The following is a 26879-nucleotide window of genomic DNA, read 5'->3' as shown; positions in this document are numbered from 1 at the left end:
GTTCGCCATTGGAAAGGCGTCCTAAAATAGTGGAGGGTGCGTTCCGATCGGCTCTGTCTCGCTCCCAGACCTAGACCTCTTCTAAGCTCCCAGGCTCAGAGGAGAAGGAATGTCGAAAGCCTTACGGAGGTTACGGAGAATCCCCAACGATCAGGCGTCCCCTCGGCAGGATCTGGAGCATCCCAGACTGCCAAGGAGGGCCATTGCAAAGGCATCCTTAAAAAATGTGCGTCTCTTCATTCGATTCTTCATCTTGCATCCGAAAAGACAAAGAATGGACATGTTTGGAGTTCGGACGATCTAGCGTGTTCTCGGAAAGTTAAGAGAACACTAAGTGCCATCTGTGCTAGAAGCGGGAGCCGCGTTCCAGCAGTCTAGCGCGAGCCGCGTTCCAGCAGCGAGCCGCGTTCCAACAGTCCAAGCGTGAGCCGCGTTCCTCCCTCCAAGCGAGAACCAGAGTTTGATCTCCTGTTTCGCTTTCTTCCATGAAGCGTGGAGTTGTGTCCGAGCTTCCTGAGAATGTTCCGCCTTCTCCCAAGCAACTAGCTCCTATAGATGAGTGGTTTTCTTCAGCCCTAGAAGAACCATCTTAGCGAGAAGCGCCAGGCAGGACAGAAGCCCTTTCCAGGCAGGAGGAACTTTCCGGGAGAGATTAACAGAGAGGAGCTTTCTATACTCTTTGTATCTTAATGGGTTAGTTCTCATTCACAAAGATCTCAATACTTAGCATATAGCTCTCTTGGACAAGATTAGGGGGAGCTCTCATTTATTGATTAGAGGCTCTTCCAAGTTAGACGCGTAGAATATGTCCTTTTAGTCTTATGACCAAGAGATTAGAAAGCTTAAGAGATTCTCTTCGATCCTCGGTTCTCACTTGGGATCTCCTTTGGATAATACTAGTTCGTTCTATTAACGAAAAGAACGAAGATAGTAAAATTTTCCATTCTCTCCTTGCCTCGGCAAGGAAAGAATGGAGTAGAGAATTTTCTGTATAAGAATACTGTATGGTCGAGTCATATGCGCATACCGTAATTACTCTATGGTTGCCAACTGAATTCCCTGTGTCCTTCCAAGGTTTTTTTTCCTAGGTAAGGATTACACTTAAAGGGTTTCTTATGACAACACCGACTCAGCTTCTGTATTTAAAGAAGGATGTTTCGCTTAAATATGCATTATTGGATACTTTCTTAAGCTCGAGAATAATTTTACCATATTCCTTCATTGAATGGAATAACTGGCAACTCAGGAAGAATGTACTGAGACAGCGAAAGAAGACTGCTGTCTGTAAGCCAATACAGTACCATCTAGTTCGCGGTCATGGTCGGTTGGTTACATCTCTCTCTCCTTCGGCATTGACTGACTGTATGTTTCTCTCCCTTACAATCACGGACTTAGCCTCGAATTGAGGGGATTTGTAGGCAAGCATGAGTAACATTGTCTGAGTTTTTGCTAAGAAGCTTTCAATAGAAAGATCTCTTACAACCTTTCAATGCTGTTTACCGCAATGTAACAGAATTATAGATTATTCTACCGAGGTAGAGCGCTATATTATATAATGCTTTTATGCCTATGAAAGCATAGCCTTGTTAGAGAACGGAGCATGCTCAGTGAGGAGATGGATGAGTCTAATGGGAACCGTTTTCTTCGTGGCAGAAGTTTGTTTCCCTGAATGGACTATATTACGCCTATAGAGTTTTTTTCCTACCAAGAAACGGAAATAACAAAGATGGCGCCGGGTACCATGACAGAGGTACAGATGTTCTGGCGCATAGTCTAAAAGAATTGCAAGCATTTTACTGGACTTGATATTTTCTCGATATAGCGAGTTGTTAACCAAAGGGTTCATTAGCCTCTCTGACAACAGGCTAAGTAAAGTCACGATTCGTTCCCGATTTCGTTCCCCGTCTAATTGAAAGGGGGTTCGATCCCAGGGAAGGACGAAAGGATTTTTTAAAATCAATTAGGCCAATTCCACAGCTCTCTCATATCTCAAGGAGAATCGGGAATCTTTTTTTCGCCACTTCGCATTAACAAGAGAGAACCTGTTTGGAACACAGACACGGAACGTAACGATCCTTAAGAGGTTCGCTGCACAAGGTTGCACGTCCTTGAGAATTTTTTCGATAACTATTAACGTCTGTCTACCCTTAGTTGGAAAGAGAGTTGTGGAAACTTGCGATACGTCTTCCTCATACATCTCTTCGCAATGTTGAAGACGAAGAAGCTTCTTCTAGAATGCTTCCTTATTCTCAAACCAAGAAACGTAGCAATATACGCCATCCAGTTTGAAAGGGGAATAAACATTAGTCTTTTTTCCCCTATATAAATTCTTAACAGATATTTTAAGATAAATAATGGAATCAGAGGAAGAGAGGATGATGCTTTTCGCCCCATGTTGGCCTTCGAGAGGTTGGATTCACGGAGGTCACGTTCTTCACAGCATGTCGGAAGGCTTTTTCAAGAGTCTGGATATTCTATCAGTATCTATTATAAATGGACCTTAACAACCTCTCCACTCTGAGTCTGTCTACGTGCAGACTGACCAGAAGTGGATATGAATGAGAGGATTTTTCAAGGTAAATGACATGAGTCATAGCCAAGGCATAGAATTGCTGTAGATCGTGCTAGATGGAATGAGGAAACTGTCCTCTTCCGATACCTCTGTGAACCACATAGCGGTTTTTCTTCCCTTTCAGAGGGAAGAATCACCTCTGTATATATCTGCTATCAAAGAACGCAGTAATAGGCTATACTCTGTCTCTTCAAGGGGAATTAGAGATAGCAGAGGATTAAGATCTTCGGGATCATATACGATACCTCAATACGACAAGAATAGGATATCATGTGCTTCGAATGGGATCTTTTCGTGGCCACAGATTCCATGTTCCGACAAGACGGAACTGCTCCTCATCAATCTTCTTTAAGAAGTTTTATGAAAGAATTCTTTGTTTCTCTGGGTCCTAAACTACCAAGAAGACAAGTGAATTTTTTTTTGTGCATTGGAATCTTGCATCAGATTCAATGGAGACTCGGCAATGGGTTCTTGCCAGCATAGTATGTCTGGGAAAAGAACTAAAACCCTCTATTCCTGACTCAACGCTTTCAGATAGAATTTTCGTTGTCCAGGAAGGGTCCTTATGTTTTCATCTACAGAAGAAGAGATGGTTTTAAAACGTTTGCTTACAGAGTCTTTGGGATGCGATGAGGGCTCGGAAGGCTTCCCAGAAGGTGTTCAGAATGATATAATAAGAGCTAAGAAATCAAGGGTCAGCCCACTTTCAGCTCTGAGTCTCCTTCGACTTCCAGGCTCCTTCCCTTCCTTCGAGCAAGGAGAGGGAAGACTCGGCAACAAGAAACTTCATCAACATGTAAGAAGAGATCTTGTTAGCAACGAACAAATCAGATGGACATCGCCAGGCAGCCTCGAGACTCTACCAAGCTTGAAGCTCCAGCAAGTGGGGAGGAGCCAGCCAGGCGCAAGGTACCAAATAAGTGCCAGACTAGCACAGGGCGCCAGAAGCGTCAGCCTGGCGCAAAGCGCCAAAAGCTCCATAAGAACTAGCCTGGCGCATTCGCCAGACTAGAAGCGCCAGACAGGCGCGAGGAGCCAGCCAGGCGCGGGGCGCCAGACAGGCTTCAGGCTTCATCCAGAAGAGATCCATGTCAAAGAACACTTTAGTCTTCTTTGAGACAAGTGTGATCTCTAAAGCACTTCATAAGTGACTTGATGATTCCTTCAAACAGCTAAGAATTAAAGCGCATGAAGTACAAGCTTTTGCGAATTCTTGTTCTTTCCATAACAATATGTCATAAAGGACATATTAGCTGTAAAATACGGGAGATGCAACTCTTTGTTGACTTCACATTACACGAAGGATGTAAAGTTAACCTAAGAGAGATCCTTCTCTCTTGGTTTATACGTGTCCGCGGATACGTTGCTGGGAGAGGAAGCCGACACTGATCCTTAACTAGTGAGTTAATTTTATTTAACGTAGTGTGTTTTCTTGGGGTTGTTTGAAAGGAGTTAGGGGGGATAACTCTTTTAAAAATTAAGCACTAACCCTCGTGTTAGGATCAGGTGATCGGGATCGGTGTTGTGCTCCTTAATTATGCCACTAGGCATAGGTGTATTGTCATATAAGTGGATAAGACCCCCACCCCATTGACCAAAGGCCATTAGGTTCTGTCGAGTAAGTGGATAAGACCCCATTGACAGACCTACAAGAACTCTTAGCCATAGGTCACATCCTCGCTGAGGCTCTTGAGACGGAGTAGACTCCTAAGCAATAGCTAGGTAGTCAACCCTCCGTCTAAACAGATAGGAACCAAGGTTTTATTTATTTATTACCTACAACGTATGTTGTTTACCTGTCTACTCAGTATTTAGCTGTCTCTTACCCACCACCAAGGGTGCCAATCAGCTAAGTATATATCTGGCAGGTAAGTTGAATGTATAAAAATGATATTGTTATGATACAATAAAGTTTTATACATACTTACCTGCAGTATTATACGATTAATGGCCCACCCAGCCTCCCCGCAGGAGACAGGTGGTAGAGAGAAAAATTCTGATAGAAAACGGGAATGGTTCCTATTCCTGCCACCCAGCGGCGGGACGGTAGATCACCTGACCTACCTGTAGCGTGTGCCGCGAAATTTGAATTTCTGTCGGGACGACGGAGTCTAAAGCTAAGTATATATCTGCAGGTAAGTATGTATAAAACTTTATTGTATCATAACAATATCATTTTGATCTACAGAAAATGGCAGATCAGGTAAAACAATGACTTATTACATCAGTGTTTAATTAATACATCTCAAAAAATTAATATTGCATCAGTGTTTAAGTCCGTGGTTCCCAAACTTTTTTGTCATTTCCCCAAGTTCAACCATCCAGATTTCCCCCTTCATGTGTATGAGGGAACCAGTAGTTAAAACACACTGTGACAATTTACTAATTTATTTTTCAAATGTGCAAATATACTGATAAACATATAGTTACAGTGTAAAGTGGATAGAGAGCGGTTAGTAACAACTAACCGCATAGTCATAGAGAGCGGTTAGTAATAAATAAAAGGACTTTTGTTTGCTTTTCTATTTTAGAAATAAATTAGTGAGATTTTTGTAGTTAGTAGGTAGTGTAATTATTTCCCCCCAGGGGGAAATTTCTCCCAGTTTGGGAACCACTGGTTTAAGTGATACATCTCGAAAATTAATTGAAAAGCAATATATATATATATATATATATATATATATATATATATATATATATATATATATATATATATATATATATATATATATATATATACACATATATACATATACAAATACATATATACATTATACATATAATTTCATATATATCATATATTGATATATATATATATAGATATATATATAATATATATATATCTATATATATATATAATATATATATATATATATATATATATATATATATATATATAATACTTATATGACTTAAATAATGGGAGATTGGGGGGTGATGATAATGCTAGTATGTAGTATGTACTGCAATTATTATGTTTCACTGTAAAAAATAGCAGTTAAAATTTATCAATTACAGATGTTTAGTTGTGAAGTCATTGTTGATATTTTGTAGCATTTGATTTAAAAATGTAATAAAATGATAAACCTATATCTATCTCTTCAAGTGTATTTGCATTGGAACAGAATATAGAATTGTTCATATGTACCACGATATACAAACCCTTGGTCCTTTACATTAGGAATTGCTTTGCGGCAAAGCTGGAATACGGCCGTTAAAGCTCTTGAACAAGCAGTAACTATCGTCTGGTAGGCGGGGAGACCCGCCTGCCTAGATGTAATCATTCCACTTTGCTTTTCAGCCGTCTTCCGATGCAGACGTGTTTTCGTGAGCTCTTGCTTGACTGTTGTTAATTTCGATTTTCCCCGTGGGATCTTTTCTTTTATTGTTTTTATATAAGACAGTCCCCAGTTTACAACGCGGGTTCCATTCTTGAGATGCCTCGTAAGCCAAAAATTGTCGAAATTCATAAAAAATCTTAAGAAAACCTTACTTTGGGTGTATGTTCTTGTATGTTCTCCTCGCGACATATGTCTGATTATAGACATTCCTGTAGGACAGTTATCTTCCCGAGAGTTTACGGGTTTGATTTTGAGACACCCGGTGGTGTTGTTAAGCAACAACACCATGAAAGCAGCGTTATTACCAAACAAGAGGGTTTCATTCCCTTCCTGTTTCAGTTAACATACAGGTGCTTGAGTGTAACTGTAGTGCACTCAATAGCTCTGTAAGCCGAACACATTCCAAGGTGGAATGTACTACCAAGCAACTAAGCCTGCGGAGTCAAGTGAGGGGCACGGTACTGCTTTCTCACGAGGACACTGTTCATCTTTGTATTGTTTCTCCTCTGTCGAGGGTTAACTAATGATATGAACCTCTCTTTCCGGCCATCACAGACCCAAGGGCAGCTTTTGATTCTCATTTAAATTCTTGTCTCGTGCTCTGCACATGCCATTGCAAGAATCACCAGACAGAGATACTATGTCTCAGTAGACTCATTGTCATCTTTTTGTTTACCCCACAGTATAACAGAAGTCTGTAAGTCCTCTACTCCATTTGACCCATGGACCACTGTGATGACTCAGAAGGATTTTTTCAGACAAACTTGACAGTTTTGACTTTTTTTATAAAGTAGACCCCCGTATTTACAGGGGGATGCGTACCAGATCCCCCCACCCCCCACGAATAGTTAAAACCCACAAATACTTAGAACCCCTTCTAAAAACAATTATAACTGCCTATCTTGAAAGTTCAGATACCAGATGTATACCTTAAATAACATCCTACTTCAAATATACCTTAAATTACTATCCTATTACTGTATTAATCTTTGAGATTATATTGGTAATATAATTTCAAAGTCATCATAACATTTTACCATTAAAAATATATATGTACAGCCAATAACAGAGAGAGAGAGAGAGAGAGAGAGAGAGAGAGAGAGAGAGAGAGAGAGAGAGAGATTTTTTCATTAAAAATATATATGTATAGCCAATAACAGAGAGAGAGAGAGAGAGAGAGAGAGAGAGAGAGAGAGAGAGAGAGAGAGAGAGATTTTTGTCATTAAAAATATATATGTACAGCCAATAACACAGAGAGAGAGAGAGAGAGAGAGAGAGAGAGTATAACTCCTTACTCCAACTCCTCCCCCTCCACCAATACTATATCAAACTGTCATTTACTCCCCCTTCTCCTTTCTCATAGTGTATAAAAAAAAACTGGGAATCGTTATTTCTTTTATTAATCTTGTTAATACTATATGAAAATCATTTATTAATTAAATCGTTTATTTATACTACAAAACAAACACATAAGTAAGGGAGAGAGAGAGAACAATTTTATTGTTATTATTTACTCTCATTAAACTTAATATTACAGGCAGTCCCCGGGTTACGACGGGGGTTCCGTTCTTGAGACGCGTTGTAACCCGAAAACAGTCGTAAGCCGGAACATCACCAAAAATACTAAGAAAACTTACTTTTAATGCTTTGGGTGCATTCAAAACTATGTAAACTGCATTCTTATTGCATTTTGCATAAAAAAAACCTTCAAATATTGATTATTTTGCATTTTTGGTGTGATATTTCTTCTGCCAGATGAGCGTTGTAGGCGTCGTAACCCTGGAAAGAATTTCCGATGAATATAATTGAAAAGTGCCTTAACCTCGGAAAGTCGTAAGCCAAACCCGTCGCAACCCGGGGACTGCCTTATTTGAAAATTGGTACTGTAAAATATTATTCTATCATAAAATGTAGTAGTACCCCTAAAGATATATATACATATACTTCTAACACTTCCAACCAAAACAGAGTTACAAGGATTAGGATGTCTCAGAGATTTATTAGTCCGTCCTAAGAGGAGACATCATGTGCTCACTTGTCTCCAGGAGTAGGTTTTATTGTTCATTCCCAGCGTCCTAATGATTTTGTCCAGCTTTCTTTTAAACTCTTCCATACTGCTGCTGTTTACAACTTCTGGTGCAGTTTATTCTGTGTCACATATCTTGTATGTAAGGCAGTTCCCACAATGGGATGTGTTGTATCTCTTCAGTTCTAGTTTCCATCCATTATTTCTTGTCTGGTTTTAATTAACATAATTAGGTTACTGTCGTCTGCTTTTGTTATTGAGAGAGTTACCACTATGACATATGTATATTGTGGGGCAAAAGAGAAAGAGAGAGAGAGAGAGAGTTATCCTTATTTAAAAGAGTGAAATGGAAAGATTATTGTATTTCTTTAAAATACATACTGTCACAAATGAATTTTGTGATTATAATTGTATTATTATTTGAAAATATTAATAAACATGTTATACATACATGTACCATAAAAATTCTCATCTCAGTGAGAGAGAGAAATTACATGAACATTTAGTCAGCAACACAACACATGCTCCCCCTCCTGTCACATTACTTGACACATTTGGCAGCTCTGTACCTCAGCTTAATACTTGGAGCTAAAAAGAAAGATGGGGAGAGTTGGGATTTCCTTTATTCATACATAATTTTTTTATTTTATTATAAAGTAAAATTGTTACTAATTCACTACAGTATTTTCTTTAATGAATTGATATTATTGCTGTTTACATTAATATCAATATTTGAAAATTAGTAAATCATTTATTTATCATACAAGAAAATATCTCTGTAAGAGAGAGAGAGAGAATTATTATTTTTATTATATGTAATTTAATCGTTAAACTTACCAATACAGTATTAATCAATATTAATATTTAAAAGTTAGTGAATCAATTTTTGTATCATAAAAATGTATTTTGTCATGAAAATGGCCTCAAAATACATCAATTAGAGAATGTTTATTGTTGGAAAAACGCGAATAGGCAAATTTCCCTTCTTTAATAATGGGTAGATATGGTCCTAAGAAAAATCCGCAAATAGGCGAGTCCCGAATCTCGAGAATGTGAATACGGGAGTTGAAAGTGGTACATTTTTCTAATTTGTAAGGTGTTCAACTAATATTTGTTCACCCTAAATTGAAAAGGAATGAAGGAAGACTTCACCTGTTGCCTGACCTGCTAGCTCTGCTTCCCGGGTATCAAGAAGAGTTCCTACCTGAACCAACCTTTGGTATCAGTGACAGAAGAAGTGGTTCTTCAGGCAGTACAATCCCTGTGTTTTCTCAGCTAAAAGACTTCCAGCCTTCATTACAAGCACAGGCTTTCTTGCTGAGCAGCAATGAAATAACGCTTTCAGTCCTCTGTAGCATTCAGGGATTAGAGCTGTCTTCAGTGGTTGGTGTTACTGATGGGACTTTTTCTTTGATGAGAATCAAGTGAGTCAACTTCTTTCTGATTCAATTGTGTCTGCCTTGCTATCACAGGGACCTCAGGCTTCTAGACAGCATTTGATTCTTGTTTAGGGTGAACATGCCCTTGCAAGAATCTTCAGACAGTTTTGGTTTTCAAGACCACATCTTGTCTCTCCGGTATTGGCGAAGAGGATAGATGATTTGTATGAGTCATCTTCAACATCACCCTTGAAAAGGTGGGTATCAGGTCTTGACTCCGTCTCGAATGTCACAATGAACTCTAAATCATTTGGCATCTGTTGATAGGTGCAAATCCTTCATGATCTTTTACGCCTTGGACTTTGTATTTGATGATGCAGATCAATCGTTACTTTGTCCTATTGACATGTTGCTGTACATGCAGAAGACAACACCCTTGAATTGGATGTCATGACATTCTCCCAGTACCGACTCGCCAAGGGAGAAGTGTCTAAGGGCACATCTTTCTCCTGGTCTTGCGAGATCGGTAGGAGGTTCTCTACAGTTGGCGACGACGTCACCTGTATGCTTTCCCTTGGAGCGCACAGTACCAGTGACTTAGTCCTTTCCTCGCATTCTGAAGAATATGTCAGACTGGAAGATAGATGTCGTCTCATCAGGACGATATTGATGTCTTTCTTCTTGTGTCTTTACTCACAAGTCCTTGGAACCTTTTCTCCTTAGACCTATGGTGGTTGCTCTACCAACGGTTTTCTCACCCGGCTCTTTTAATAGGACAGGTTGCGTCTTGCCTAAGGTGTGCAGCTCTAGAGGTTAGAAGGATTCCTTCGGGTTGAGAATGTACTGGCGCCTGATGCAGTAAATCTACATATCGAGCTTCCTTTCTGTTTTATTTGTTAGAATCATAGAAGAAATCCCGCTCCTTCCTCTGGCAAGAGGAGGAAGGAGACTGTCAATATGGCAGACCCTTCTCAGATCTTTGCATTAATTGCTCCGGCTCTTAATATTCTTCCCAGCCTTTTTCATACGCGTTACGATTCCTCTCTCATTTCGAAAAGGCCCAGAAGTGTGATTCTTGATCTTGCAGTTCTTATAGTACAATCAGTTTGTCAGAGGCAGGGCACTCCTCCTCGCTCTTTCGACCAGGAGTAGCAGCCTTGGTGTATTTGAACTCCAGTCAGCTCTAGAAACTCAGATTCCTCCCTCCAGTAAGTGAGTCTTCCTAATGTAAAGGAGGGTTTGTATATTGCATAGGAACAAATCACAATTTTCTAATTACAAAACTGAGGTCCTTTATATGTATTCCCACCTAATGCCACCCCTCAATCTGAAATCTGGGCCGAAAGACAAAGTGGAATGTTTACATCCAGGCAGCTGGGTTTCCCTGCCTAACGTACGGTAGTTACTGCCTAACCACCTTGTTCAAGAGTTTTAAAGGCTGTGGTCCAGCTTCGCCGTAAAGCATTTCGTAATGTAAAGGACCTCAGGTTTGTATAGTTAGGAAAAATACAACACTTTCAACAATTGTGATTTTGGGCCAAAGACCAAGTGCTGGGACTTATGAGGTCATTCAGTTATGAAATGGAAATTGTGAGTAGAAAGGTTTTAAAGGTGGAATTGGAGGAAAATCTAAAAGTTGCACTATGAAACAATTGTCAGGAGAGGGTGGAAAGTAAGATGGAAGAAAGCAAATATGAATGGAGGTACAGTAAAAGGAACAAAAGGGGCTGCAAGGGGTCCGAAGGAATACTACAAAGAACCTCGAGTGATGCCTGCTGTGTTTCAGGCTTATATAAACTCCTGATAAGAAAAAATGTTTTCCTTAAATATGTTGGACATATGTACTATTATTTAATGAACAATGTCTCTTCAGGAAAGTCTGTTGATCTATGCCGTGCAGTCGGAGGAGGACAGTGAGAAGATTGCCGACGACTTCCTACAGAAGCAGATTGATGTCGATTCCTTTCTGGGGAAATATTTAGAAAAGCGTATCGTGAGTGTTTAGCCGATAGTTTTCTTTCTGCAGGAAACCTTTAACAGATTTCATGTCCAGTTTTAAGGGTTGATTTCATGAAATAGAAATCTGTAATCTTTGTGTCTTTTTAAGGTGCTTTCTGTGATGATAGTATTTTGTTCATGTTTACATAATTTTTATGATCAACACTCGTCACAAGTTATAACATTCAGATTTTTCAAGGTCTTTTTAACCCTTTCTATTAGCAAGAGTCAGAGTAGCAGGGTGTTTTACACAGTAATGGTAAATAAAATAGGATAGAATTTAGGCCAAAGGCCAAGTGCTGGGGTCTATGAGGTCATTCAGCGCTGAAAGGGAAGTTGGCAGTAAGAAGGTTTGTAAGGTGTAACAGGAGGAAAACCTCACAGTTGCCTTATGAAGCAGTTGTTAGAAGAGGGAGGAAAATTAGATGAGAGAAAGAGAAAATGAATGGATGTACAGTAAAGGGTATGAAAGAGGTTGCTGCTAGAGGATGAAGGGATACTGCAAAGACCCTCAAGTTATGCTTACAGTGCACTACTTGAGGTCCACTGATGGCACTACCATTTTATAGGTTCCTGCAACCTCTGTAGATTCTTTTTGTCTCTCAAGTCCCTGCTTTGCTACTCTCTCTCTCTCTCTCTCTCTCTCTCTCTCTCCCTCCTTTCTCAACTCCTCTCTCTCTCCCCTCTCGCTCTCTCTCTCTCTCTTCTCGTCTCTCTCTCGCTCTCTCTCTCTTCCTCTCTCTCTCTCTCTATCTCTCTCTCTATCTCTCTCTCTCTCTCCTCTCTCTCTCTCTCTCTCTCTCTCTCTCTCTCTCTCTGGAAAACTTGACCTTTTGTTCAAGTTTAATTTCAGCTTGAATATTGAAGTCAGATTTTTAGAGCCTAAAGTTAAACTCTCATCAAGAACAAGTCCTTATGATTGAATCAGATTATAGAATTTAGGTCAAAGGTTAACTGCTGGGATGTACGAGGTCATTCGGCAGTGAAAAAGAAATGGAGTCAGAAGGTCTGTAAGGCATAACTGGAGGAAAACCTTGCAGTTCCCATGTAAAACCATTGTTAGAGAGGGTGGGGAAAGTCAGAGGGACACTGCTTAGAACCTTATGCAGTGCCTACAGTACACCCCCCTACGGGTGACAACCTTACGAGTCTAGCATTGTGAACCCGATTTGGGTAAATTACCTATGATGATGATGATGAAAATAATAATATTAATAATAGTAAGCATTAGTTTTATCCATTTCAAATTGGGCACATACTTTTACCCTGAATTCAGAGACAGAATATCAGTTAAAATCAACATGCAGTATTTAATGTGTTTGTTTAATTTTCAACCAACAATGAACATAAAATTCTGAAAACCATTCCCAGAAAGAAAATTTATCAGAATCTTTGAGATTTCTATTTTCTTCAATTGTGACATTTTTAGGATATATAATTAATTAAACAAGGTCTGGAATATTTATTAAACTATTCTGGCTAGCTCTGTGAGAGCTAAGAAAGTTATATATTAATAGTGATAATAATTCCATAAGCATTCATTATGTAGTTATTTATACACATGTTTCTTTTAGGAGACTCACCTGAGAAAATTCAAAGGGGAAAGACTGGGATCTCAGCTTCGAGAACTTCAGAAAGCCGGATTCTAAGTGACGAGACGTGTTGGATAATTTACCCAGAAGTATGTGCAATTTTTTTATGTGATGTAAGAAAACTAGCATTTGACTGAATTTTTTTTTACACGTCAGTATTTAACATGAAAATAGTAGATTAAATATGGGACCTTGAGTCCTGAAACTGTGATGTTTCTACTTTAGTTTTTCCAGTTTTATGAAGAACACTACTTACTGATTTATGGATTTACAGATATATGAAAGGGAAGTCACCATAGAGGTGGTCTCAATCTTGTCTATGCTTTTCAAGCATTCAGTAAGGTGCTTTCTTGAGTGTTTAGATAATTTATTTTGGTTTGGGCAAGCAGCAATGTCCCTCAGAGTAATTGACACCGTCATATGTATCATTGAAGTCACTAGCTATTCATTCCCTTGTGGTGTAATTAAGAAAACATTACACATTACATTTTATGAATGATACTGAAAAATCTTGCCAACATGAAGTCTCAGCAATTATAGAAGTCATTCAAACATTAAATTTTGGTCCATAAAAGTCCATTCTTCAGCAGATCAGATACTTTTTCGATGAACTATTATAAAGCCTGTGTATGTAAGCATATCTAAACAAGATGAGAGGACAGTCATATATTAAGTAAAAAGAGTAGATGTCGTATAAACATATTATTATCCTGTTTGAATATTGTGTGCACCTATTAAATGCAGTTACTTAATGGACATCCCTCATGATATAGTTCCTATATTTTTAAGTGGAATAAGTTAACAGCTGAATATTATTTTATATTGAGTCAACAGCAAATTTTAGTTGGTATGAAACTTTAGTTATCGTTATTATTATAATAATTGTTATTCAGAAGATGAATCCTATTCATATGGAACGAGCCCACCATTAGGGGAGAGGCCATGACTTGAAACAAAGCTTCCAAAGAATATGTTGTTCATTTAAAAGTAACAAGGTAATAGTTCATCACATAAAACCTAATTTTATTCCTTTTATTGTAAGACTGAACACTGAAGGCCAGCCCTGTGGATAAAGAATTGTATTACTTACAGGTCTGATTGAACTTGCTTTATAACTAACCAATCCTTGTTCCCTTACAGTAAGCTATACTACAGGCTCAAAACCCAGTCTGGATCTCTCTTGTAAATGAATCTATATCAATACATGGATGTTTATCAGTATGATCTGTTTAAAATGCAAAGGTGTGTGCTCTTCTACATGCAAGCAAAGAGCATTATGTTGGTTCTATCATGAGTAGTTTTGTGAACAGGGTGTTAAAACTCTGAAACTTTAAAATTTCCCAAGAAGACATTTAAGATCGGCATTAAAATCATCCTTATTTTCAAAGGAAGTCTTGCTTGTGTTACTTAAATTCCCTATAGGTTGGTACCTCTTAAAAATATTCCTTGTACATCACAATGTACTAGACAGTACTTAATGGTTGTTTATAGCATCCTGTGTGCCTAAAGCCCTGTCCACACTAGTGGGCACTGCCTGACGGGCAGACACTGTTCCCATAACCTGTTCCACTATACTGACCGAGAGTATGGAGTCGGAATGATCTGATTGTCTGGTAACACTGCTTCAGAAGTAAGGAAAATATAAACAGCTGTAAGTGCCCGACAGGCATGGCTGCTAGTGTGGACAGGTCATAAGAGGCATTGTATTTTCTTTGGTCATTTCCTACCTATGAGTCCAATTATGTTAACCTCACATTGCTTTGATTTTCACTTCTGGTAAGATCAGGTGCATGAGTATAGAAATGGGACTCATTACTCAAATCTATTTTAATAATGAAACCTGTAATGTCACATAATTGGAGGTTGTTGGTCTCACATTAGGATATTCTGCTCATCCAAGGAAAAGTAAGTCCCTGGTATTTGTCATGTTATCTGATCCAAAGCATGCAGAGTAAGTACTTTTCTTCATGGACACTGATGATGCCTCAAGTCAAGATCTTTGTCTTACGAATTTTTCTCTCTAAGAGGACTGTTAAAATAATTTGGTATACTATATCCTTTTATTTTCATATAAACTCTTTTATTTCACTCATAAGTAGCCCCTCAACTTAACTAGTACTTACAGGGATCAGGCCTTTTTATTGAGTAACAAAGACCCTGTTGCATAGCCAACACTTGAATGCTTTCAGTATTTCCTACAGTTGATAGTAATTCCACACATTTTGTGGCAAACTCAACTCTTCACTTGCCATGGAATTTAAATGTTTTATCCCCAAAAAATTTGTAATGTCTGAAAAGTTAGCCTAACAAAAATCATCATAATGATACAGATGATGATAAATGCATAAGTCATAAGTTGAGGTGTTACTCTATTTGTATCAGATTATGTTCTTCAGTCAAAAGGTCATTTTATTTTTGTTCTTAGTGTATTAGATCTCATCTTCATTCAAAATATTGTTGTATTTTTATTCTTGGCAAAAAATTGATAGACATCTTGAAATTTTCCTTTTCAAGGCTATAATATAGTAGAGGTTTTTCAGCAACATACAATAATGAAATACTATACTCCATTAATATACAAGTATTGTGATTTTGTAGATACTGTAGTGTGATAAATTTGGTATTCAGCACTACCTGAATGTCTTAAGTTATTTAGTGTACACCGTTGTTGATTGCTTTTTTTATGACAAGTTTTTGTACCTTAGATTTTGCTTTTGAAACTATAGCAGTTGCAAGCAAACTTGGCAACAGTTACCTTGCTGTAAAAAAGTTAGTTGTGCTTGCTTTGCAAATTCTTACCTTAAACCATAAGTGACAGTCATTTATGACTGTGGAACTGTGATTTGAATGCATTCAGTAGAGTAAGTGAATATTACTGAATTGCCTAGTCTCTTTTCAACACTAACCGAGAAATTATTTTCAAACTTTCAACCAAAATCGATGGATAAGTTTACCCTCAAAATCAAGAGAAATAATACTTGGAATGTTTATTAGTCATTAGGTTTTTCTTAATTTATAATTTTATTTTCATGTTTATTTTGTGTATTAATCTCAGTGTCTTAGAATTTTCACTAAAAATCCGGAGGTTTGAGAAATGATGGCTGTATGTTAGTTTCATAGCCACATGTTGGTTAGAGAAATGGTGGCTGTATGGAAAAGCTTAATAGCAACATGTTGATAAGCAGATGGTAAATTATTGTATTTATTATTATAAACTCATGAGTGTAATTGTCATTTATATGTAATGTGAACAACATTTTAGAGGTGGGTAGGGTTGGGAAACCCGGAATTGACTTTACACCTTGAGAAGACTCATACTTTGCTTGAATGCTGCGTTTTCTGCTTGAGAATGAATGTGATTTTCCAATTAGAAAATAAACTACTTACTATGTCTAATTTATCCATTGGTTTTTAGCAGCAGCTCTGTACTTTGGACAATACTTTATGTTGAAATAAGTTTGTAAACATGCAATAGTAAGTGTAGATAGAGGCAATTGTCGATATAATATGGCATGAAGGTATTTGTTAATTTTGATTCTGCTCCACTGACAGCGTTTACAGCATATGATAAGGTTGAATTCAAGTACATACATAACACAAGCCACACTGTCACAGGCAGTGTCGTGCAGACACAGATTCATATGCTGTTTAAGGTATGTTTAGAAATTGTCACTTAACAGTGATAGTTGATGATGAATTAAGACAAGGATGAGATTTATCTTTTTGATGTTTTTGGCAACTTCAGAATTATAATCTTAATCCGATTAACTGTAAACCATGGCTATAATTGAAGTAATGTAAGTATTTATCCATGTACTATTAAATAAAATTGCAAACATTCAGAAACTGAGTACTTGTTTGGAAAAGTGGATAAAAATTAGAACTTAAAAACAAAAGCTAAACTATTAATGTTACACCAGTATTGCACAGAGGAAGACGGGTAAGACGGCCTACGCTGCCTATGTGAGGTATAATTTCTACATGGGACTAGTAATTATCTCCAGTAGAATCACATCTGTAAAAGTCTAGCATCTGCCATCACGGTGCTGGTGAAATATGAAGTTCATGGCTGCTATTTTTGTAAGGTCTGTGATGAAAATCATGCCTGTGTATTTGGTTAAAAGTGTTATAGTTACTATAAGTAAAACACATGCCTACGTAAACTGTGGATGTCCAACATAAGCCAGAAAAACAAAGTAAATTTTCATTGTGTACATTTTGTGTCTTGTCAAACTACTAGTTCTAAACTGGTGGTCTAAATGTTGTAATCATTCCATAGAATTGAAAAATTATATTTTTGCTTAGTAGTGTTTGTTATTTTCACCTTTACTCACTTTTGTTTTTGAATATTGATGGGCCGTACTATATGGTAACTTAGGGTTTTCAGTTGAATGTCACTAAAGTATATGACAGTTTTAAGTTCTGAATGTCCTTCACATTTATTTGAACAACCACTTTGTAATATTACTTCCCAGAAGTCACGTAAACAAAAAAGATTTTAATATTAAGAGTGTTTGAATGAATAATCTTTCATGTCATGTGCAAGATTTACTGGAATGTATCTTCAAAGGTCAAAAAAACGTTCAAGATGGTAGTAACTCCAAACAGTTGTTTAACAAGACAAGAACTTAAGTCTTCTCGAGTTAAAACTATCAATGTACATAAGTTATTTAAACTGAAAACTCTAGTTTCTTTTCTCAGGAGAGGGCATGCAATACAGTAAATGATTAAATGACACTTTTATATAAGTAACTTACCAAGTAATTACATAGTTATAAGTTCCACTTATATGGCAGCTTGAATTCAAAATTTTGTGGGTAACGCTACAAAACCTTGTGTAGGTGACCAGTTCCACTCACTAGCAGGAGATTAGAAACGACTCTAAGCAGAAAGTGCGTTTGTTCCTACCGTCATCAGGTAAAAAACCTGTGATGGCGGTAGCTTGTTCATTGTTTTTCGGTTATTCAACTGGATGTTGTACATCCCAGTGGAATGCATATTAAGTAACATTTAGTGGAATTTCAGGATGAGTTTTTACTTGTTTTGTTGTTATTGAGTTGATTCATCAACTAATCTTTTGTTTACACTTACAAGCCAGTTATAATAGTTCAGCCGTAAAAGTAATTCTTATTTGTTACGCCATTGCTCTAGGCTAAACATTGCATTATGTTTGGTTTACCAGGCCTCATTACTTGTAAACCCTCAGTAGTATATAGTTTTGCCTTAATAATAAATTCTCAAAGGGTGTTTTCTGAGTATAAATACTTACAGACTGTTTATTGCCTGAAAGTAATTTTTTTTATGTTTCATCATTCTTTTAGGCTAAAAGCTAGGCAACTTTTGCCTAGGCTACTTGTGAGATGCTGATGTAGTTTTGCCCTGAATAGTAAATCTTGTATCTTACATTAGGCCAAGCTTTTACATAGTGTTGTTTACAGGGCGTAGGCAATTCACTAGATGTTTTGCCATTTCCTTGGGCCAAAATTCGTTACATTGATGAGGTTTACAGGGCATAGGTGATACACTTAGACATCATTAAACAATTGCCTTAAGCACTTCATGACTTTCCTTTAGGTAAAAATGTTTAAATTGATGATGATTACATGGCATACGCTGCTTGCAAATTTGTTGATTGATATTTGCATTACGTAATTTTTTAATGTTACATCATTCCTTTGGGCAAGAGATTTACAGTTCATGTTTGTTTACCAAACCTAGTATTCCTAACTGTCAGTAAATAATATTACTTTAACCTTCGCACTTTCTTCTACAGAGAATAAAAGAGTAAGGGCAGAAAGTAGTAGGAGAGAATGGTGCTTATGGAAGAAGGCGTTATCGTCATCCAAGAATTGGTCTCAGTAATTGCTATGGCAGTATTTTGCTGGTAGTACTCGCTTCAGCAGTTCATTTTGAAGACTTTGTCTGAGATATTTCTCATGTCTCCTGTACAAGGAGGACACACATCTAAAGCGATGCGGAAATTGTGAACGCACCTCTCTACCAGCACTCGCTTCAACCTAATGCCAGCTCGTGCTACGAGTGCTCACTAGTGCCATCTGTCATCTAGTGCCAGCTTGCACTCTGAGCGGCAAGGCACTAAAAGCATCAAAAGTGCCCATTAGCGTCCATAAGTGTCCATGGCAGCTTTTGTGTAACATCAATACCGCCTGGAGTGAAGATCACACAAGAAGAAAGGCAGGAGCTATGATGCTGACAAGAAAACACTAAAAGACAATTATAACATTTAAGAAACACCTTATTTTGAAAACGCAAAAGCGCCCTCCAGAGAGGGCTATACGTTATAAAACCAAAGTGAATAGACAAGCATGTACATAATGGACACAACCTTTTCTTTCCTACTACCGCCCTATAATTTTATCCACTTGTTTCTGTGCCTGGCTCCCTCGCTTCCTTCCCATGCCACTGCCAGTCTTGTGTCTGGTTAACAGAAATTAACCTTCCAAATGAATGTTGTGTACAATGCTCCCCTGCTTTTACGCAGGAATGTTCCAGAACCTGCTGCAGAAATGCAAAAATCCCCACAAAAAATGTGTATAACTGCCAAATACCCAGTATACCTTAAACCAAACTGCTTTTAACTGTCTATTTTAGCATTTCACTGCTTAATTTGATAGTTAAAACAAAAATCACAATTTTTGAAAGTAAATAGCATTTTTCCTTACTGTCGGAGACAGTAAGGCAAATAAAAGTTATGGGTTTGTCTCATGTCAGAGCCCCCTTCCCTGCCTTGTAAGGGAAGAGGAGGATATTTGCTTCTATTAAGTAGTCAAAGAAAATAGGTTACTCTAAGGAGTGTCTAACCTGCATCGGCTGCCTGGTCCAGCAGGTAACAGTCTGCATTATTCTACCCAGAGGGAAAGAGGAGGATTTGAGATGAAAGGAGAGCCAGTCACTTCACAATCATGCTCATTCATACCGATACAACAAGGTGAGATGCAACCTCATCCAGTTAGAGGAGCTCGGTAAGCTACACCACTTGTTGAACAGCCACCACCAGTCCCAAGAAAAAAAAGTGTCCAAGGACCTGTGGGCAATATCCCGAAGGTAGTGAGAAGTGGAGGTGATCTAGTATGCCAAGACCATGCTTTCAAAACCTAATGAACTGATAGGTTCTTACAGAATGCAAGGGATGGGGCAATGCCCCTGACCTTGTGAGCTCTCGAATGAAGTGGATTTCTCTCTGGAACATATACCCCAATTATTTGCGGAAAATTCGCCTATTTGCAGTATTTTTCTATGAGAAATATCCACACACCTGGTTTTTTTTTAACAATTTCATCATAAAATGCACTTTTTGTGTTGAAACTATTAAAAAAAACCCAGGTATAAGCATTTTTAATGGGGTTTTCTTGAGTTTTATCTAACTAAATAGGCAGTTTTAGCGTTTTTATAGGGGTTTCAACTATTCGTGGACTCTAGCTATTTGGGGGTGGGGGTCTGGTACCTATCACCTGCGAACATGGGGGAACACTGTATACGTACAGCCAACAACACAGAGAGAGAGAGAGAATCATTGAATCAGTAACATCATATATCTGACCTCCGCTTCATCCTCAGGGAGACAGTGTACCAGTTCAGGGCACAAAATGCAAATTATGTGTATGTCATACTTGAATGAAGTCAATCTTGTATTATATCCTTTGCTGCAAGAGCGAGTTGAAGACGAACTAACGTCAAACACCATCAAAGTCGGGAAAAAACTCAAAGTCTAAAACTAGAAAAAATTAGTCCAATTGTGAGGAAAACTTGATCTTTAACGAAAAACCTAAGTGAAAAGCTACCAACAAGAAGCAATACGTCACCAATTTGCATTACAACTGGTAACCAACAACTAATTTCAAATCATCAATAGCTGAGGATTGACAACCACCGTCATCAACCGGCAGAAACAAATTGACAGGCCTTTGCATAGTTGTTCCTCTCTCCCCTGATAGTGGGCGGGGCTAGTTCCTACACCAAAACAAAAGAATTGCTGCCACGGATTTCAAATTTTAGCTGCCCTTAGTTAGAAATCACAGCCCACCCCCTCCCCACTGATGGACATAAGGCATGAACAAACAGCTTTCTGCTTAGTCGTTCCTATTCTCCCGCTAGTGGGCAGAACTGGTCACCTACACAATGGTTTGAAGCGCTACCTGCGAAATTTAGAATTCAAGTTGTTGTATAAGTGGAACTTATAGCAATGCAATTACTCGGTAAGTATATATAAAATTTTACTTTTATTATACAAATGTCATTTTTAACTTTAAAATCTCCAAAATACTTACACATGGAAGTCAGGAAGTTAAAGTGTTTCTGAGGGGAATTAAAATTCCAAGATGTTTAACACATTTAGTAATTTGAGCTTTGGTATACTGAATCTTAATAGCTTGCCCTGAGCAGCAGTTTAGTTTCAAATTAACCTGCTTCAGTATTTCTTGGGTATGTGTATCACAGTGGACTTTGAGTTCTTAGAATCTATTATACAGTAAGTATATTTCCTGCATCTTGCAGAGATACATTCACTCCTAATGACCTCATTAGGACGGTGAAATTAACTTAAGAACGGGATGAGGACTGGAGTTTTCTCAACATACTCCTGGTACTGTTGCAGAAGTCCCCACTTCTTCCTGGCATATCTCTCGAGGAGAGGAATTCCAGAAACTCGTGTAATCAAGAAGTAATCCAACAAGGGGCACAGAACTGCAAAAAGATTAAATCGCAGTCATTACCATGGACTGGATACATATAGCATTTCACAATTATAGCATTTGTAATTCACCGAGAGGAATTATATGATCGAAACATGTAAACATCTTCAGCTTGTTTACAGAGTAATAATGTTCTGTTTTCAGAGGTTTCTTATAATTAAAGACTGTTATATTACAAAATATCAAGTTTTTAGGGTAATTACATTTTTCTTAGAAACACAAACCAGAGCAATTGTTTCATATGGGCGTATTCTCGGTGCTAGATGGAAACAGTGGTTTACTCTTGTGAACAAGATCTTTAATAATGGTGGTCAGTTTATTGGGAAGGTAAACTTCCCATTCACCTAATAAAACTCAATGTACTTTTTCCTTTGGCATCAGGGACTGTCCAGGAATGGCTGAGGTGGGATTATGATAACATACTCTGGTTTGTATACCAACAATAACTGCAAATTATCATAAGAATCTGATGCTTGTGCCTATGAGAAGCAAACCACACCCTCCATGTATTTAATGCCATACAAGGGCCATCAAACAAAAATCAATTGTGAAAATAAGGTAAAAAATGTGCCAGTATATGGTAAGAAAGCACAGCTAATACTGTATACTTAGAGCAGGTAAATAAATGTCAATAATGAGACTGACTCAAAGGACTAGTAGTCATGAGAGAATTCTATGGCAGTCACAACCATGATACAAGCATCTGTGAACAACTTTGAAGCAAAATAAGTTTCTATCCACTTACTTGTGAGGTATTCCCATCCAGAGAATGTTGAAGAAGCACTGATATAGAGGCCAAACCAAAGCATTATCTCTCCAAAGTAATTTGGATGCCGTGACAATGCCCATAGTCCCGTGTTGATAAATTTATCCTGTAAGAAAATATGCAAAGTTTCCATAGTGTAATTTGAATAAGAAACAATTTCATTATTTTTTCTTTTGCATTTATTCTGTCTAGTAAGGTACTTTAATTCTCTTAGTAACAGCAGTTAAACCTGCCGATTCTTAAGACTGTATACATAGGTAAAAGAGAGCCCTGGAATTGGAATAAGTTGTAAGTTAGGGACTTACCAAGCATTTTGTGTATTCGAAAGTGTACAACACTTCAAAGTAACATAATACAAGCAGCCCCCGGTTATCGGCGGGTCGGTTTTATGGCACTTGTCCAATATATTCATAACTGGGGTTTACACGTCTTAGTTATCAGCGGCCTGCACCATGAGACTCTCATGAAATACAAACATAATAAATATGCATCTTTTTCTTGGCTCTTGTAACAAGTTATCCTTAATTTCATATTACTATTGTATTAAAAAAGAGGATTTGACATGGGAAAAACCTATTTTTGGTAGTCACGGTTGAGTCCTCTAGAATTACCCTTTTCATGGTCTATCCAGAACCCCATGGTGACCAGACTAATGTCAAAGAATTCACATAATTGGTCTTGCGGTCAGGTATTGTGTCATAATGATAAACATTGTGATAGAGTAAAAATGGACTCAGGATAAGAGGGCATTTTCTAATATCCTCAGCAAATGCTAATACAGGCAGTCCCCGGTTATCGACTGGGGTGCTGTTCTCTGCGGGGTGTTGATTAGTGAAAACCGCCATTGCCATTAACTAAAACTCGGCGATTTATGGCACTTAAGTTTCAGTTAATGGCACCATAACTATTATCAGCACCTCATGACACCGATAACCATAACTCGGCCTGTTATGGCGTCATTAATCGCCAATTTTATGGAACTTGACAAGCCTCTTAAAGCCAGATTGCCATTAACCGAGTCTGCTGATAACCAGGGACTTCCTTACCCAGTTTACCTACTTCAAAATTGCAAGAAGAAGTAGTAGTTATACATATACTCACCATCATAATGTTTACATACGACCAAAATCCAACCAAGCCACCGTTCCTTTCTGTTGGTCAGTGCAGGATCTGATACCTTACTCAAATCCCATGTCTTTGTGAGGGAAGTGGGAGGGTTTTGATGGCTCAACAGCAACTACCGACAATAGGTTTTTCCTAAGTCAAAACCTGTTTTTGAATAGTGTAGTCACTGTCTTGTCCTCAAGGAACATTACAAAGAAATTGACAGGTGACAAAAAGCTCTTGAATTTTAATCCTGACAACCCAAAAACATTTTTGGTCCAGGGTCAAGCCACTAGTTTTAAGGCCCATTTCTTTATTCCATATACCTTTAGGTTTGGTAGCAAAGAACAAGAAACTAAGTGCGAACTCATATTTTTTAGGGCGAAGTTCTGTGGTGACTTACCTAAGCATGCTGGGTATGTTTGCAGTATTGTCGGACTTTCCCCAGCGACAATTAGCATACCCGCCTGTTAGGATGACGTGGTTTGCCACTGTAGCACCTATGTGTCCAGACTATTCATGCCACCTACTGATACAGTGTAGTCGAATTTGTTCGAGCTTGTGGCAAGTGTTCCTAGTGTAGGAAAAAACGGACATTTTTGGATGTCTGCCGGTAAACCTTAAGTTCTTGAACTGTGCATAATGTTTTGTCTACTAATTCTAGTTTACTTAGAATAGGAGATTTCCTTCTTAGAGAAATCCTATTCTTGGCCATGAATGACAGGCCAAAGGACAATAATAATTGATTGTCAGCCATTTACATGATGCTTGTCCCCGTCTAAGAGAGCCCAGTTTGCATACGAGCTCCTGATCCTCAAGAAGATTTCCTGTTGTAGCTTGTGAAGTGTGGTTGTGGGTCCACTGAATTGAGGGGCTGACCGAAGTCTAAGCACCTTGTTCAGGGACCAAGTGATTGGAAACCTAGAGCAGATCTTTGTGGCGCAAAGGGAAGTGACAACTTATATACTAGAGTCAAATCACGAAATCATAAAACAATGGTTCCATTTATACTGCCTAATATTCCATGATTGTTGTCACTGCAATGTATTTGACTTCAAAAGGGATATGAAATTTTAAAATTGTTTCTCCAGAATTTCTGACTGGGCTCTCGGTATGGATATAATGTAACTATATCTTCCATACATACTTGTATTGTAATTTTTGCACTAGGTTCCTAGCAAAGTTGGGTGAGTAATTTTCACAGTCTAGATATTTAAGAAAATTCACCTTTGAAGGTCTTGGCTTAGAAAGGAGGATCTTTAAACAACTTTCCCACCTACTGACTGGGATAAAACAGCAGACAGTTTTGGAATTTCTCTCTTCACTTATTGTTAAAGTATTAGGAACCAATGCCTGTTTGGCCAGTTTGGGGCTATTAAGTAAGCTGTTCCTTAGTAGGTTAGGAGTTTGCTCCACACCTTCGAAATCTGGAACTATGGAAGAAAGGGTGTATCATCCTCCATTTGTTCCAGTCTTGTAAGACGGCATCTCTTGCTGTTGACTGGCTGGCAGTTTGTGATTTTCATATGTGGCGAACAAGTCCATTTCCATCTGTGGAAGCATGTTGGCTATTTTCTTAAAAAGAGTTGTTGTCTAACTCCACTCTGTTGAGACTGTCGTTTTCCTTGATAGGGATTCTACTATTACATTGCTTGCCCCATCGAAGGATGGCTAGCAGCAGTACTATATTGAGAAGAGGTGAGTATCATCCTGACCTCTTAATGTACAACATTGCATCCATGTTGTCTAAAACCAACCAAATGTCTTTTTTTCTGGAGGTTTGAGGTTTTTGAGAGACAAAAAGACAGCCATGAGCTCCATGAAATTGATGTGACAATTCCTCGGAGTACATGAACACCTCCCTGCCACCTGACGATACCCCCAAAATCCTCCTAACATGTTAACGAGGCATCTGTGTGTATTGTTATTCATACAGACTGAGGAGTTAGAGTGACCTGTATCGCCAGAGGTTCCTTCCGGGATAAGGCCGGAGTATCTCCCCAACTATTTAAATCTTTTGGTAAGGTCGGCTTCGCAACTTGTTTGTTGCATGTGTTGTAATCTGATTATTGGATCTATTATTGATGCATATTGCAACAAGCCCATTGTACGTTCTAATCGCCGTTTGGAAACTGAGCATGTTTTGAGGACATGCCTTATTCTGTTTTAAGTATGATGGGGGAGATGAGCCGCGAAAAGTATCCCAACACAGTCCCAGCTACTGAAAGCATCTGCTGGGTGTGAGGTGGGATTTTGCCAATTTATCATAAAACCTTATGACTATAGTCAGTTGACCACTGCTCTTAGGTTTTTCAAGCACACTTTTCTTGTGGGTCCATCAACTAGTCTTCTAGGTGGGCTATTAGTTGTATTTCTGATTTTTCAAAAAACTACCATTGCTAACTTTGTCAAATCTTAGGGCAATGTTTAGCCCACAAGGGATGACTTTCAACCTGTCCGGATCCTTAGGAAGGGGCAGAAGGGAACGGCAATAGGAACATGCCAGTATGCATCTTTCAGATATATAGTTGTCTAAGTCACTTTTAGAACAATTGAACGCACTAGGGCAATGGTAGTTATTCGGAAAATTTAGCAAGCAATGTGCTTGTTCGATATTGATAGGTCTAGGATCACTCTTCTATGGCTCTCATTAACAGGGCCTTTCATGCATGTAACAGTCCAGAGAGGGATCTGGTTTTTGGAAGAACCCCTTTACAAGAGGGGGAGGGGTGAGACTGTTTCCACCCCAGCCCATTTAAAATTCATGCTGTCCCCAAAGGGAAGACTTCAATTGCCTGTGGTATCATTGAAGTCGACCCCCAACCTTACCATTCATTTTGGTATCGCCTCTTTCTCTGCCTCTGCCCCTGCCCCTGATAGGCATTCCATTTGTTGTGCTTTCTTTTTCCTTGTGAAAAAAATTTTCTTGCTGTTGTTCTAATTTTGTGGGCATCATCCCTTCTGAACCCCTACCTGTTCTTTGAGGAAAAAGACTTATGGGGTGAACGCTTACCTTTAAAAGTGTGCCTTTTTGGGTTGGGTAAGGGGAAGTTTCAGGTCTTTGTTTCCTAAATTCCCCTTTATCCCAAAAGAGAGCACTCTTGTACAATTCTGTTGGCGGGCTTGCTCGTTAAGTTTTTAACAGCAACAGACTCCTCAAACAGGTCCTTACAGAAAAGGTTATTATGTAGTAATGAAGTTACATTGAAAAAGTGACTACTAGTTGCAGTCCTCCAATGTTTCCATTTGCACTTTTATGCACCACTCTAAAAAGTCACAGAATGTTTGCCACATGGGTCTCATAAGACTTGTGACCACAACAGCAACCACTGTTCTGAAACAATTTGGAAGCCTTTTGATGGCAACTTTCAGCAAGGTGGTAGAGCAGTG

The 26879-nt window shown here is 38.4% G+C and overlaps 2 protein-coding genes across 4 annotated transcripts in view; one reads left to right on the top strand and one right to left on the bottom strand.

Annotated features, from left to right (window-relative positions):
- LOC135199403 (vacuolar protein sorting-associated protein 37A-like) overlaps positions 1-17215 on the top strand; it is a 43584-nt gene extending 26369 nt beyond the window's left edge. For 2 of the 3 annotated variants that reach the window (XM_064227403.1, XM_064227405.1), the window contains exons 5-6: positions 11192-11311; positions 12891-17215. In XM_064227403.1, the coding sequence (XP_064083473.1) occupies positions 11192-11311; positions 12891-12965 (195 nt within the window). In that variant the 3' untranslated portion in view covers positions 12966-17215. The remainder of the gene's footprint in view (positions 1-11191; positions 11312-12890) is intronic. The other variant, XM_064227404.1, reaches the window with a different exon arrangement.
- Positions 17216-21246: 4031 nt separating this feature from the next.
- Positions 21247-26879, bottom strand: part of LOC135199402 (uncharacterized) — a 43136-nt gene continuing 37503 nt past the window's right edge. Inside the window, exons 5-6 of the mRNA XM_064227402.1 lie at positions 22365-22491; positions 21247-21611 (exon numbers count right to left, since the gene is read on the bottom strand). Coding sequence (XP_064083472.1) covers positions 21463-21611; positions 22365-22491 — 276 coding nt within the window. The 3' untranslated portion in view covers positions 21247-21462. The remainder of the gene's footprint in view (positions 21612-22364; positions 22492-26879) is intronic.

Source organism: Macrobrachium nipponense, chromosome 25 (assembly GCF_015104395.2).
Source record: "Macrobrachium nipponense isolate FS-2020 chromosome 25, ASM1510439v2, whole genome shotgun sequence".
Lineage (NCBI taxonomy): Eukaryota > Metazoa > Arthropoda > Malacostraca > Decapoda > Palaemonidae > Macrobrachium > Macrobrachium nipponense.
The sequence above is the reverse complement of the archived record's forward strand: the minus strand, read 5'-3'. Positions and strand labels throughout refer to the sequence as shown.